Source organism: Salvelinus namaycush, chromosome 7 (genome assembly GCF_016432855.1).
Source record: "Salvelinus namaycush isolate Seneca chromosome 7, SaNama_1.0, whole genome shotgun sequence".
Classification (NCBI taxonomy): Eukaryota; Metazoa; Chordata; class Actinopteri; order Salmoniformes; family Salmonidae; genus Salvelinus; species Salvelinus namaycush.
In genome coordinates, this window is record NC_052313.1 from 60,283,804 (window position 1) to 60,300,611 (window position 16,808).

At 40.7% G+C, this 16,808-nt stretch overlaps 1 protein-coding gene across 1 annotated transcript; it reads left to right on the top strand.

Annotated features, from left to right (window-relative positions):
• The first annotated feature begins 6,324 nt into the window (after positions 1–6,324).
• Positions 6,325–15,086, top strand: LOC120051556 (gastrula zinc finger protein XlCGF17.1-like). Its single transcript, XM_038998496.1, has 3 exons — positions 6,325–6,361; positions 13,244–13,486; positions 13,764–15,086. The coding sequence occupies exons 2-3, from the start codon at positions 13,390–13,392 to the stop codon at positions 14,756–14,758; spliced, it is 1,092 nt and encodes a 363-aa protein (XP_038854424.1). The 5' UTR covers positions 6,325–6,361; positions 13,244–13,389; the 3' UTR covers positions 14,759–15,086.
• Positions 15,087–16,808: the final 1,722 nt, after the last annotated feature.

Genomic DNA, 16,808 nt, shown 5'->3' on the forward strand with positions numbered 1-16,808 from the left:
GAGTGTCTGCGGGTTTTCGCTCCTCCCTTGTACTTGATTGATGAATTAACATCACTAATTAGTTAGGAACTCCCCACACCTGGTTGTCTAGGGCTTTATTGAAAGGAAAAAACAAAAACCTGCAGACACTAGGCCCTCCGTGGAATGAGTTTGACACCCCTGGCCTAGATGGAAGGTATAAATATGTCAGTGTGTGACGTGTATGTTGTATTTGCAGCTGACGTGTCGAGTAGGTTGAATAAATCTGGTGTGTGCTTTTACTAGTTGTCAATCTGAGTTTCTACTCTGTTCGTTCAGAATTTAACAATCCTTTTATTGAGACCACACGTGGCACACTTGATATTGCGGACCCAGCAGAGAATCAGGGAGGAGGGGCGTGTAAGAAATTGTAATAGACACTGGAAACTAGTAATAACAACATTTCAACATAAGCCATTTTTTATACAAAATACACATACTCCTCATTTCTCTTGGACATATGCTGGACTTATTAAGACACCAACTACAGACACACACAATTCCCCTCCCCCATGATAACCACAGACACACACAACTCAAGGTTGGAGCTCAAAACAAAGAACTATCTCAGGAACCAATGGAACGTTGACACCAGGCCTGTTCAGGACTACCCAAGACCCAGATCGACCAATCGGAAGGCCAGACTTCCAGATCAACCTACTTTGCTTGTTGTCTATATAAAACTGTACAACTGCTTAAACTACCTCTTTCCGGACGATTCCATACGAGTCAGACAGAAAGAGCCTTGCTGCAAGATTTTACTAAGATGTCTTTACATGAGATTAAACGGCCTTATTACAAAATTATCCACCTCGTCCTATTGTCTCCTCTTGTTCTCCTGTCTCCAGTAAACGTTTTATCAACAGGCGTCATGAGATATAATAAGCAACTAATTCTCAAACCCTGAGCAGTATGACAATTGATTGATTACAAATTACATGACACTTCCTGAACTTAATTGAAAAAAATACTAAACCCTCCCCTTGACTGAAATCTAAAAAGCATGACACTCCCTCATTTTCCTCCAGGTAACAATTGTGTAAATTTCACCTCTCCCTAAGCAACTTATGTTTAATGATATACATACTTTGAAACTACTACATATGTTTATTACATTGTCTTTTAAAACTAGATGTATTATTTTCGTCCTTGATGATGAAGAATGTGTTTCGATAACTGCATTGAACTTGATTTGATCTGCTAATGAAAAATAAATATTCTACATTCTACTGCTCAGCCTATGGGTTATCTATACAGAAAATGTTTTTGTTTAATTGATAGCATGATAAATATTTTAAATGTCTATGTATCTAATCAATACATGTCACTACACCTCTACATGCCAATTAGCTAGCCCCCAGTATGTTCTAAAATACATACAAATAGATGTTTCGCAGTATAAAGGGCACGTTTTCATAAATAATTTAAAAGTGTTTTCTATGGTGCATAAGTCCAGGGACAATATTACTACCACAATTCAAGTATGATCCACTTACTATTGGGGAATGGAACCAGAGAGGAAGCTTGTGTTACCCTTTCCATGCCCCATTGTTCAGAGTGGAAGAGCTGTGAACTCTCCTGTGATGGCCCACGTCTACCACAACATTTCCTATTGTGTTAGTAAGCACCACAGCATTTTAGGAAGCCATTGTTCAAAATGTGTTCATACACACAGTAACAATAGGAGGAGGGGGTGTGGCCTGCACAGGGGAGGACCAGGAGGTTGAGCTCAGACTTCTATTTCGGACTAGGATCCTATTTAGAGTTTCCAGATTACTAGTGAGTACAAACCCAGACTGCCTCTCTCCTTCCACACTGAGTACAAACCTATAGTCACTGGTTCGTGATTGTGACAGTGGAGCCCAGTTTGCACTGCAGGATCCAGAGATGGCATCAGTGAAGCTGGAAGACTGCAGTCAACCACTGGAGCATGCTTTGAAAGGAATGACTGTACAAAAGGCTAGGAAGTATTTGAAGTTAATCATATCAGTAATGTTAGTAAATCTTATCAGAGCTGTAGCTCCGCCCACCGGTGAAGTGGTGCAGAGCATGCTGGGTGATCTCCAGCTCAGAGAAGATCAGCTGGAGAGAAGTGAAGTGAAAGAAAGTTCCAGCCATCCTTGTGTTTTCCCACCAGTTAGCTTTCATTGTGTTAATCAAGGCCAGTGTGCGTCCTTGTTGATATGGAAGTACATATTTCCCATCTTTCAAGTGTTTATATCTGAAGATGCACTCTGCTACGATAATGTCATATTTATGTCAATGCTAATTAAGTTAGTAGTTTATAATGCAAGCTAACTTAGCTATTGTGAGCTGGCTAGCTCTGTTTTGGTTGTCATATCATTACGAACATTTAACCCTGTATTTGTGTAGGACAATGTCTCAAAGTGTGTCACTTATATGCCCTGTAATTGTATAGGTGTATGGTGCATATGGGTATATTTGGTATTACATTGTATTTCACTGTAGAGGTATTCAGGTTCATTGTGCTGTTGTAGCTCTGTACTGAAGATGATGGTGCTGTGCTTTGTAGAAAACGTGCGGCGGCACCCCTTTGATCTCAAATGAGTGCAGTCACAGTCACGTTGTATTGAGCTGTATGGTCCTGTATAGCATTATGTCATCATAGTCATGTTCTAGCCATGCATATTGTTTATAAGAGATGCGAATTGGAGATTGTATTCAGTTATTCACTAGTGTATCTTGATGTATTTCTTTATTTGCAGACACACACACACACTTTGTTTGAGGCAAGTTGCCAGACCACTAAGTTCCTTAGCCCATCCATACTACGTACACTGTGCGGTGCTGTTCTATGCCTGTACATCTTCAGCGTTATTAAACCACTTCAACTGGAATCCTACCTGTCTGTCATCTGTGCCCTTACCAGCACATGGGAGAGAAATACATAAAGTAGAACCTAACCTAAAGAATTTACAGTCCACCAAGTCATTACTGACATCATGAATGAATCATGCACAATGTGCTTATTTTATTATTTCATTTTTTGTGTATGAAATTGTTTGGTGAAATATGCATAAAAGGAGAGTAATTGCCCATAATTCTGCACCTTTTGATAGTTGTTCTTCCAGCTTTTTGCAGGCAGTCATTTTCTTTTGATGAATGTATTTGCAATTTTGACGGTTTAATATATTTTGTTATGAATGTTTTTATGTTTTAAAAAGACAACTACATTTTCAAAAAGCATTTACTGTTTTGCAAAAGTTCTGTCTCTTGCGGACTTTGTTTTGCTTGTAGGCGATTGAGAGAAACTGTAACACATAAAGACAGTTGCTCCCTGATTAAATAGTAGAAGAGTACACCCTGCTGGACAAAAATATTTACAGTGCCTGGTATTCCCAGGCAGTGTATCATCAAAGTACTAAACAGACCCGACCCTGCTTAGCTTCTGAGACTGGGCGTATTACGGCTGGTATGGCCGTAAGCCAATGACTGTATTGTATATATGATAGGCGATATGATAGACGACTCCGGGATGCTGGCCTTCTTGGCGGAGTTGCAAAGAAAAAGCCATATCTCAGACTGGCCAATAAAAATGAAAGATTAAGATGGGCAAAAGAACACAGACACTGGGCAAAAAAACACAAGACACTGGACAGAGGAACTCTGCCTAGATGGCCAGCATCCCGGAGTCGCCTCTTCACTGTTGACGTTGAGACCCTCTAATGTACTTGTCCTCTTGCTCAGTTGTGCACCGGGGCCTCCCACTCCTCTTTCTATTCTGGTTAGGGCCAGTTTGCGCTGTTCTGTGAAGGGAGTAGTACACAGCGTTGTACGAGATCTTTCGTTTCTTGGCAATTTCTCGCATGGAATAGCCTTCATTTCTCAGAACAAGAATAGACTGACAAGTTTCAGAAGAAAGTTATTTGTTTCTGACCATTTTGATTCTGTAATTGAATCCACAAATGCTGATACTCCAGATACTCAACTAGTCTAAAGAAGTCCAGTTTGATTGCTTCTTTAATCAGAACAACAGTTTTCAGCTGTGATAATAATAATAATTGCAAAAGGGTTTTCTAATGATCAATTAGCCTTTTAAAATTATAAACTTAGATTAGCTAACACAACGTGCCATTGGAACACAGGAGTGATGGTTGCTGATAATGGGCCTCTGTACGCATATGTAGATATTCCATTAAAAATCTGTCATTTCCAGCTACAATAGTCATTTACAACATGAACAATGTCTACACTGTATTTCTATAAATTTTTTGTTATTTTAATGGACAAAAAATGCGCTTTTCTTTCAAAAACAAGGGCATTTCTAAGTGACCCCAAACTTTTGAACGGTAGTGTGTGTATATATATATATATCTTACAAGGAGGGTTTTGAATTTTGACTTTTCAGTAGTCATTAGAAGTTATGTAATCTTATTGTGTTACTTTTTTTATTTATTTTTACTTTAGTTTATTTAGCAAATATTTTCTTAACTCTATTTCTTGAACTGCATTGTTGGTTAAGGATCTTTAAGTATGCCTTTCACGGTAAGGTCTACACCTGTTGTATTCGGCGCATGTGACAAGTACAATTTGATTTGATTTGAGTGATATACTGTATGCTTCATTGAGGTTGGCTTCTTAGCAATGGTAATCATATTTTCCTCAGGGATGGAACGTAAGTCACAGAAAATAATTGAGGCAGCTGCAGAGAAGTATCTGGATATTTAACTTCAGAAGAGTTACATTGTGTGTTGAGTGGTGGTGTCCCGTCCTCCCAGGCCGTTGGCATGGTGCAGGAGCAGATAGGGTCAAAGTAGTGGAATGGGGTAGTGGGTTTTTAATGATTGTAGAGTTAGTTGGGTGTTTTTTTTGAACGTTTTTGCTTTTTCCGTTTTCCCATTTTGTATCATCAAGTGTAATGGGCTTATATTATAGTCCATTTGGGGGCGGTAATGGTACATATTCGATTCCAACCACTGTTAAACTCCAAAGCAGAGGGAGAAGTAGTTCCGGGGAAGCGCGCACCATTCTTCAGATAAAGAAAGCGCTATAACTGTGCTGTGAAGACGGTAAAATTTGTGTCCACTATCACAGGTATGTAATAGCACGTTTAAAACGTTCTAATGTCGAAAGACCACGTCATAACATGCTAGGTAACACATCCGTCTAGGTATTACCACGTTTGGTAAAGGTTGTGTGTGTTATTTATGTCAAACCGAGGGAGTGAAAAACGTGAAACGATTTTGCAAGTCACGTAGCTAGATATTTATTTTTGAACGTGTATCATTCAAATGTAATTTAATATATAATCAATGTATTTGAGATGTTATTGGCTTTGTGTAAAAATATAAAAAGTCTCACGTGCTGGTAAAATGGCGGTGCACTCTGTCTGCATTTAATGAAATGACGTACAATAGAACCACATCAATCAAATTGTAATCAGTCAAGAAAAAACACGTGCAAATGTGTATCTTATACGATAATCAATGCTTTTCTCCAAAACAACTGCCATTTACACAACTTTCTAATGGTGATATAGAAAAACTGTTTTTGTAAGGATTGATAATCTGAAATCAGAATATAAATACATTTTTACCAGTATAGGTGCATGGGAAGTCACTGCAGAAGCCATGCCAAACCACCATGATATATAGGCCTCAGGCCCGAGACAATAAGAAGACACAGTGGCAGAATACATTCAACCACACATGTGTTTTACTTTACAATTTCACGGTCGCACTACTATTTTGAAGCTGAATGTAATGATTATCAGTTTCTACATGTGTACAAATATTAAGACACATTCAGTTGTTTCAATCTTTATCTATAGTTGTTACTATGGTGTGAACGGGAAATACAATTGGCAGTGGTGTAAAGTAACCAAGTAAAAATACTTTGAAGTAATGCTTAAAGGAGACGTTTTCTTTTTTTTATAAATGGCATGTTATGGTTACGTGCACTTGTGTTGTGTAATTTAATGTATGTACTTTGTTTAATGTGAATGTTTTGTTGTTTGTTGTCAATGCTTAGCTACCTGATCTATTGTAATTACATAATTTACTTAAAAAAATATTTTTAGAGAATATGAAAGTGACAGAACTGCCAAGACAATAACTTATTTGTCTGTTTCTCTTTATTACTTCAGGCCGACTCAGATTAAGTCTGAGGCCGGTAACATCAACAGTGAGGACAAACCCAGCCTGCCTCTCTCCTTCCACACTGAGTCCAAACCTACAGTCACTGGGTCCTGATTGTGACAGTGGAGCCCAGTTTGCACTGCAGGATCCAGAGATGGCATCAGTGAAGCTGGAAGACTGCAGTCAAACACTGGAGCTGAATGTCAACATTAAAGATGAAGAGGAAGAGAAATCGGTTTCTCTTAGTAAGCACAGGTTTTTTTCTAATTAAGTTTGTGTTCATTCCAACTTCCCACTGTGCATGAAAAGTTGCAGTAGAACTGTTTCAATGAAAAGGTTAATGTTATTTCATGCTACTGAGACTTGCATGGTTTAACACCAGTATTGCCAGCATTTGTTTTATTAACTGAGCTATCTGGAGTGTTCAGAGAGTAGACTAAAGAAGTGAAGTAGACAAACTGACAGTGTTTTTGGGTTCTATGAAATAAGGATGATATGGCTCATAATTTTCACGACTTCCCCCCCCCTTTTTAGCTTTCAACTCTTACCCACTTTTAGAATAGTTTTATTCCCCCTTTATATTGTACAGCCTACTTATGTGAATACATACGGTACCAGACTACTGATATGAATACATACAGTACCAGCCTACTGATATGAATACATACAGTACCAGCCTACTGATATGAATACATACGGTACCAGCCTACTGATATGAATACATACAGTACCAGACTACTGATATGAATACATCGTGTACCAGACTACTGATATGAATACATCGTGTACCAGACTACTGATATGAATACATACAGTACCAGCCTACTGATATGAATACATACAGTACCAGTCTACTGATATGAATACATACAGTGCCAGCCTACTGATATGAATACATACAGTACCAGTCTACTGATATGAATACATACAGTACCAGCCTACTGATATGAATACATACAGTACCAGCCTACTGATATGAATACATACAGTACCAGACTACTGATATGAATACATACAGTGCATTCGTAAAGTATTCAGACACCTTGACTTTTTCCACATTTTGTTACGTTACAGCCTTATTTTAAAATGGATTAAATAAAAAAAGTTCCTCATCAATCTGCACAGACTACTCCATGATGACAAAGCAAACACAGGTTTTTAGACATGTTTGCACATTTATTAAAAACATAAATACCTTATTTACATAAGTTTTCAGGCCCTTTGCTATGAGACTTGACATTGAGCTCAGGTGCATCCTGTTTCCAGTGATCATCCTTGAGATGTTTCTACAACTTGATTGATTACATTTGTTGGACATGATCTAGAAAGGCTCACACCTATCCATATAAGGTCCCACATTTGATTGCATGTCAGAGCAAAAACCAAGCCATGAGGTCGAAGGAATTGTCCGTAGAGCTCCATGAAATTATTATGTTGAGGCACAGATCTGGGGAAGGAAACCAGAACATTTCCAATAATAAAAATAAATAAAAAGTATAATGTGCAGTCGCAGATAATGCAGATTACATTTCGACTATAGCCAAACTTCACAAATAATAGAGAATATACAGATTTGCAGTTCCAATGCTTCTACAATATCACTGGTTTGATAAGCTCACAAAACAGATCCCAAATATTATGAAACTCTGGGGCTTTCTTTTTCACTATATAAGTACATTTTTCAAGAACCAGGCTTGACGTTAATTATTTTAACCAATGACCAAGTGAGGGGGAACTGACATACTTCCAGTGGAGAGCAATTGAACGTCTAGCTTGTAATAGACTGAGGTCAAACATTTTATTTTCTCTCCTATGTAAAGAGATATTCTCTGGGTAAAGATTTAGGAGGCATAGTTTAGGGATTAGTGGTATTGGGGTAAAGGTCATCTCAGAGATATAGCGCAATACTGAGCTCCAAAACGTTTGTATCTCATTCCTCCAGGCAATGATACAAGGTGCCTAAATGTGTGTTACATTTAACACACAGGTCTGAGGTATTGGGGTCAAATTTGTGGAGCTTAACAAGGGTGATACATGTTCTCATTGTCCAATTGTATTGCAACAATCTCAGGCGGGTGTTTATTGTCTGTATCTGAGCTCTAGAGCATATCATACCCCAGTCCTCTGCTGAAATACACTGCTCAAAAAAATAAAGGGAACACTTAAACAACACAATGTAACTCCAAGTCAATCACACTTCTGTGAAATCAAACTGTCCACTTAGGAAGCAACACTGATTGACAATAAATTTCACATGCTGTTGTGCAAATGGAATAGACAAAAGGTGGAAATTATAGGCAATTAGCAAGACACCCCCCAAAACAGGAGTGATTCTGCAGGTGGTGACCACAGACCACTTCTCAGTTCCTATGCTTCCTGGCTGATGTTTTGGTCACTTTTGAATGCTGGCGGTGCTCTCACTCTAGTGGTAGCATGAGACGGAGTCTACAACCCACACAAGTGGCTCAGGTAGTGCAGTTCATCCAGGATGGCACATCAATGCGAACTGTGGCAAAAAGGTTTGCTGTGTCTGTCAGCGTAGTGTCCAGAGCATGCAGGCGCTACCAGGAGACAGGCCAGTACATCAGGAGACGTGGAGGAGGCCGTAGGAGGGCAACAACCCAGCAGCAGGACCGGTACCTCCGCCTTAGTGCAAGGAGGTGCACTGCCAGAGCCCTGCAAAATGACCTCCAGCAGGCCACAAATGTGCATGTGTCAGCATATGGTCTCACAAGGGGTCTGAGGATCTCATCGCGGTACCTAATGGCAGTCAGGCTACCTCTGGCAAGCACATGGAGGGCTGTGCGGCCCCACAAAGAAATGCCACCCCACACCATGACGGACCCATCGTGAAAAACCGGTCAGGCTGGAGGATGTTGCAGGCAGCAGAACGTTCTCCATGGCGTCTCCAGACTCTGTCACGTCTGTCACATGTGCTCATGTGCTCAGTGTGAACCTGCTTTCATCTGTGAAGAGCACAGGGCGCCAGTGGCGAATTTGCCAATCTTGGTGTTCTCTGGCAAATGCCAAACGTCCTGCACGGTGTTGGGCTGTAAGCACAACCCCCACCTGTGGACGTCGGGCCCTCATACCACCCTCATGGAGTCTGTTTCTGACCGTTTGAGCAGACACATGCACATTTGTGGCCTGCTGGAGGTCATTTTGCAGGGCGCTGGCAGTGCACCTCCTTCCACAAAGGCGGAGATAGCGGTCCTGCTGCTGGGTTGTTGCCCTCCTACGGCCTCCTCCACGTCTCCTGATGTACTGGCCTGTCTCCTGGTAGCGCCTGCATGCTCTGGACACTACGCTGACAGACACAGCAAACCTTTTTGCCACAGTTCGCATTGATGTGCCATCCTGGATGAACTGCACTACCCGAGCCACTTGTGTGGGTAGTAGACTCCGTCTCATGCTACCACTAGAGTGAGAGCACCGCCAGCATTCAAAAGTGACCAAAACAGGGCCTCCCGGGTGGCGCAGTGGTCTAGGGCACTGCATCGCAGTGCTAACTGCGCCACCAGAGGCTCTGTCGCAGCCGGCCGCGACCGGGAGGTCCGTGGGGCGACGCACAATTGGGCTAGCGTCGTCCGGGTTAGGGTGGGTTTGGCCGGTAGGGATATCCTTGTCTCATCGCGCTCCAGCGACTCCTGTGGCGGGCCGGGCGCAGTGCGCGCTAACCAAGGGGGACAGGTACACGGTGTTTCCTCCGACACATTGGTGCGGCTGGCTTCCGGGTTGGAGGCGCGCTGTGTTAAGAAGCAGTGCGGCTAGGTTGGGCTGTGCTTCGGAGGACGCATGGCTTTCGACCTTCGTCTCTCCCGAGCCCGTACGGGAGTTGTAGCGATGAGGCAAGATAGTAATTACTAGCGATTGGATACCACGAAAATTGGGGAGAAAAGGGGCTAAAATAAAAAATACAAAAAATAAATACAAAAAAAAGTGACCAAAACATCAGCCAGGAAGCATAGGAACTGAGAAGTGGTCTGTGGTCACCACCTGCAGAATCACTCCTGTTTTGGGGGGTGTCTTGCTAATTGCCTATAATTTCCACCTTTTGTCTATCCATTTGCACAACAGCATGTGAAATTTATTGTCAATCAGTGTTGCTTCCTAAGTGGACAGTTTGATTTCACAGAAGTGTGATTGACTTGGAGTTACATTGTGTTGTTTAAGTGTTCCCTTTATTTTTTTGAGCAGTGTATCTTCCTGCATATCTTTTATCCACTGAAGTCTCTTACTATCAGTGTTGTCTTCATGAGTAGCTACCATTTTCCAATATAATGATGTCATGTGACCTCTCCCATAACACACATTATGTTTAGTACTCTCCTCACATTGTGAAAACCTTGATGGTTTTTCATGTAGTCATTTTGGTCTTGGTGTATTAGATATGGGAGCAGTCTATCCAATCTCCTGGCCAAGGCTTTAGCACTAATTCTTGAGTCGTAGTTCAGAAGAGAAATCGGTCTAACTTTCACAGTTTGTTGGGGATTTATCAGGCTTCAGAATAAGAGTAAAAAATGTTATATTACATTTACATAAGTATTCAGACCCTTTACTTAGTACTTTGTTGAAGCACGATTTGGCAGTGATTACAGCCTTGAGTGTTCTTGGGTATGACACTACAAGCTTGGCACACCTGTATTTGAGGAGTTTCTCCCATTCTCTGCAGATCCTTTCAAGCTCTGTCAGGTTAGATGAGGATTGTCGCCGCACAGCTATTTTCTGGTCTCTCCAGAGATGTTCAATCAGGTTCAAGTCTGGGCTCTGGCTGGGCCACTCAAGAACATTCAGAGACTTGTCCCAGGGGCCACTCATGCATTGTCTTGGCTGTGTGCTTAATAGGTCGTTGTCCTGTTGGAAGGTGAACCTTCTCCCCAGTATGAGTTCCTAAGCACTCTGGAGCAGACCACTGCGCCACCTGGGAGGCCCCCAGAGTGCTTAGGAACTCATACTGTGGAGAAGGTTCACCTTCCATATTTAACCCTTTCTCCTAGGCTGAGTCTCCTCTTACACATCTGAACAAACATTGTATCTTAACTGCTAGGCAGGAAACTAAGTGATACAGCCATAAACGTGTCTTTCTCCCTTAACGTGACCTGACCTCGACCCCCTTCATCACTAATCCATGGCTCTCTCCCCTTATCAATGCCTGCCACGTGATTGCTCACAATTGCATTTAACAATGGCAATTTGAATGCACAGAGAAACCATGATAAGATTCTGAGGGCCAGTGTCCTGCCATTCATCCGCCGCCATCACCTCATGTTTCAGCATGACAATACACAGTCCCATGTCGCAAGGATCTGTACACAATTGAAAATGCAGAAAATGTCCCAATTCTTCCATGGCCTGCATACTCACCAGACATATCACCCTTTGAACATGTCTGGTACGACGTGTACCACAGCTTGTCCAAATGTAATTACTCTCCTTTAATTAGGATGTTTACTTTGCTAACAGTGGAAATGATTTTTCATGCTACAAGAGGTAGGCTACCTGATTCTGGTAAATGGGTTCCGGAACGAAAGACAAAAAAACAGAGGTGCTGGAGGATCCAGCTGAAATTAAGCACCGCCCTTCTCATATAACAGGGTAGGGCCATCCCAAGTATCCAACAAACCAAGATAGACCACAGCCGGTCGTTTCCAATGGGAAAAGATGAGTCATAGTGGGCAGAGCCAAGCACGAGCTAGCGAGATCGTTTTGGCACCTTCTAGCGCACATCTGCATATTTCTGTTAGGGAACGCCTCTGTGAAGAACTCGTGTGCAATAACTCAATTCGCCTCAGCGTTCCTTCTAAATAACGTGATTATTTAAAACTTTTGCAAAGGGTAAAGTCTACAAAACTTAGTCCACTCTGTTCATAACAGATTTTAGTTTTGGGAACAGAAAACTGTATTAAGATCAGATGTTTCATAGATTACAACATTTGCAGAATGTCGGTCAAAATCCATCTCGTTCCATCTTCTCCCACTGCCGACCAGTGGGCTTCCTCTCAGTGGAAACGCTAAGTGGATGCCTCACATTTATACATCCGGTGAAACATCTGTCTCATTGTTCTATCTGTGGCTGCACTGTGGTAGTGGGGGAACAGGAAGTTCCAGACAGGCACACACCATTCTTCAGAATAAAGAAACGCCAGAACTGTTATGTTAAGAAGATTACCTTTTGTGTCGGTTTCTATGTAATACTACAGGTATGTAGTAGCACGTTTAAACGTTCTAATATCAAAAGAACATGTCATACCATGCTAGGTAACATCTGTTAAGGTATTATCACGTTTGGTAAAGGTTTGATGTGTTGTGTTGTGTCAAACTGAGTGAAGAATGTGATAAACAATTTTACAAGTCACATAGCTAACGTTAGATACTTTGGGTTTGTCTGAATGGATGTACATAATTTCCTCAAGGTAATTTAATAAAGAATCAATTTATTTAAGATTTCTGAGTTTGTTTAGCATGTTATTGGTTTTGTGTAAAATTCACAAGCTGGTAAAATGCTGTCGCCCACTCTGTCTGCGTCAACAGACTTCAGTGCTGGTGCAGAGAGACAATTTCACGGTTGCACTACAGTTTTGAAGCTGAATGTAATGATTATCTGTTTCTACATGTGTAGTAATATTCAGACACATTCAGTTGTTTCTATCTTTATCTATAAATGTTACTATGGTGTGAACGGAAATACAATTGGTTTTTGATGTGAAATACAGCAAAGACAAGGTTATTCAGGAAAGTAGTACATAGTGCTGCCTAAAACATACTGCAACATTGTACTAAATGGTTTTTTGAGTCATTTATATGAATTTGGGGAAATCTACTAGAGGTTAAGTGCACTTACGTTGTGTAGACTAATTTAAAGCAGGTACTTTGTCTAATTTTAAGGAATTCATGTTTTGTTCTAAATGCTTATCTATTGAAATGAGATCAGTGCTTAGCTTAAACAGAATATTAACAGTATTTTGGAGCTCCTGCACCTATGAGTATGAGAAATGAGTCCTGGCACCTATTTCAGTCTAAGTCAAGCACTGAAATAGATAATTTAACAATAAGTATTTTTTGAGAATAACGAAAGTGCCAGAACTGTCAATACTAACTTTTGTGTCCGTTTCTCTTTATTACTTCAGGCCGACTCAGATTAAGTCTGAGGAGGGTAACATCAACAGTGAGGACAGACTCAGCCTGCCTTTCTCCTTCCACAGTGAGTCCAAACCTACATTCACTGGGTCCTGATTGTGACAGTGGAGCCCAGTATGCACTGCAGGATCCAGAGATGGCATCAGTGAAGCTGGAAGACTGCAGTCAAACACTGGAGCTGAATGTTAACATTAAAGATGAAGACGATAAGATTGGGATATCTCTTTCTCATGGTAAGAGAATGCCAAGATTGTGCAATGCTGTGATCAAGGCAAAGGGTGGCTATTTGAAGAATCTCAAATATAATATATTTAGATTTCTTTAACACTTTTTTGGTTACTACATGATTCCATGTGTGTTATTTCATAGTTTTGTTGTCTTCACTATTATTCTACAATGTAGAAAATAGTAAAAATAAAGAAAAACCCTTGAATGAGTAGGTGTTCTAAAACTTTTGACCTGTAGTGTATATCACACAACTGACTGGTTCTTCTGATGTTGTTCACACAGGAGACCATGTTGAGACATTCTCTACATCCAGAGAGCAACAGCAGGAAGATCACAGAGCTAAGAGGTCTCACCACTGCCCACATTGTGAGGAGAATTTTTCAATTCTATCAAAGCTAAAGTTACATGTAAAAATACACACAGGAGAGAATCTGTATTCCTGTACTGACTGTGGGAAGAATTTCACAACATCAAAGGCTCTGACAGTTCATCAGAGAGTGCACAGAGGAGAGAAGCCTTACTCCTGCTCTGACTGTGGGGCGAGTTTCTCTCAAATGGGCACCTTAAAAAGACACAAACGTATACACACAGGAGAGAAGCCTTACTCCTGCTCTGACTGTGGAAAGAGTTTCTCTCAACTGGGCGACTTAAAAACACATGAACGTATACATACAGGAGAGAAGCCTTACTCATGCTCTGACTGTGAAAAATGCTTCAAAAGATCAACTGCTCTAAAAGTTCATCAGAGAAATCACACAGGAGAAAAGCCTTACTCCTGCTCTGACTGTGGAAAGAGTTTCTCTCAACTGGGCGACTTAAAAACACATGAACGTGTACATACAGGAGAGAAGCCTTACTCCTGCTCTGACTGTGAAAAATGCTTCAAAACATCAACTGAGCAAAAAGTTCATCAGAGAACACACACAGGAGAGAAGCCTTACTCCTGCTCTGACTGTGGAAAGAGGTTCTCTCAACTGGGGGACTTAAAAACACATGAACGTATACACACAGGACTGAAGCCTTACTCCTGCTCTGACTGCGGAAAAAGTTTCTCTCAACTGGGTCACTTAAAAACACATGAACGTATACATACAGGAATGAAGCCGTACTCCTGCTCTGACTGTGGAAAGAGTTTCTCTCAACTGGACAACTTAAAAAGACATGAACGTGTACATACAGGAGTGAAGCCTTACTCCTGCTCTGACTGTGTAAAGAGTTTCTCTAAACTGGACAACTTAAAAAGACATGAACGTATACATACAGGAGTGAAGCCTTAATCCTGCTCTGATTGTGTAAAATGCTTCACAACATCAACTGTGCTAACAGTTCATCAGAGAACACACACAGGAGAGAAGCCTTACTCCTGCTCTTAATGTGGCAAGTTTCTCCCGATTGAGCAATGTAAAGACACACCAACTGATACACACTTGAGAGAAGCCTTATCACTGCACTGACTGTGAGAAGAGATTCTACAGATTGTGCCATTTTAAAAAACACCAATGTATACATAAAGGAGAGAAGCCTCATCAGTTCTCTCAGACCAGCTAAGATTAGTCACTCCACATAATTCTCATGTCATTAAATAATTGGCAACATTGAATTGGATCAAATCTATTGTAAAACAAAACATTAAGGGCACAAAAATTGGAAAACTGTTGCCTGGTCTGATGAATCCCGGTTCCTGCTGTTTCACGCTGATAGGAGGGCTTAGGTATTTAGGAAACCACAAGTACATGCATCCAGTGGTGGGAAAAGTACCTAACTGTCATACTTGAGTAAAAGTAATCATACCTTAATAGAAAATGACTCAAGTGAAAGTCACCCACTAAAATACTACTTGAGTAAAAGTATTTGGTTGTAAATATACTTAAGTATCAAAAGTAAAAATATGAATAATTTCAAATTTCTTAAAATTAAGCAAACCAGATGGCACAATTGTCTTGTTTTTTTATATATTACGGATAGCCAGGGGCAGATTCCAACACTCAGACATAATTTACAAACGAAGCATTTGTGTTTAGTGAGTCTGCCAGATCAGAGGCAGTAGGGAGGACCAGGGATGTTATCTTGATAAGTGTGGGAATTGGACCATTTTCTATCCTGCTAATCATAAAGAATGTAACGAGTACTTTTGTGTGTCAGGGAAAATGTATGGAGCAAAAAGTACATTTTCTTTAGTAATTTAGTGAAATAAAAGTAAAAGTTGTCAACAATATAAATAGTAAAGTACAGAACCCCGCAAAAACGACTAAAGTAGTTTAAATAATTTTTACTTAAGTACTTTACACCACTGCCTGCATCCATGCTGTATATCAGCATTGCAGGCTGGTGGTGTGATTGGGTGGGGTGTGTTTTCAGGGAACACATTGGGCCCCTTGATAAAAGTTGAGCAATGCTTGAATACAACAGGATGTCTTAACATCATTGCTGATCAGGTGCATCCCTTCATGGCAGCAGTGTATCCATCCGCAAAGGTTTTTTTTTCAGCAGGATTATGCCCCATTCCACAAGGCTTGTCCACGAATGGTTCCAAGAACATTACAGTGAATTCAGCTTACTGCAGTGGCCTGCCAAGTCATCAGATCTCAATCCAATTGTCCATCTGTGGGAGGAGATGGAACGAGCTATTCGGAGTAGATCCACTCCCAGCCAACTTGACACAATTGTAGGAAGCATTGGAGTCAACATGGACCAGCGTCCCTGTGGAACGCTCTCAACACCTTGGACAGTCCATGTCTGACGAATTCAGGTTGTTCTGAGGACAAAGGGGGGTGCAACTCTATTAGGAAGGTGTTTCTAATGTTTTGTGCACTCAGTGTATATCAGATAAAGATGGTGTGATGATCAGTTTTCAGCATTAGTTTGGGTGGATTATTTTATATTACTAAACAACTTTTGTTTAATGATAAACAGGCTATGAATCGACTACTTGTGTTTATTAAATTGTATTTTAATACTAGATTCATTATTTTAGTCATTGTTGATGAATGTATTAGTATAAATGTATTGAAGTTAATTGATCTGGCGGCAGGTAGCCGAGCAGTTAAGAGTGTAGGGCCAGTAATTGAAAGGTCGCTGTTCACCTAATTGGCTCTGGACCAAAATCTGGCATTGTGCCCTTGAGCAAGGCAATTAACCCTTTTATTTGTCCTGTAAGTCTCTCTGGATAAGAGCATCTGCTAAATGACAAGAATGTAACGAAAAATGTTTTTACATGAGTTTATGCTGGGCAACCTCTTCTCTTGTGTATAATTTAAATGAAATAAACTGTTTGAAGTGAAATACTGTATATACAATACACAACATTACTGCTTTGTTGACCCTGGC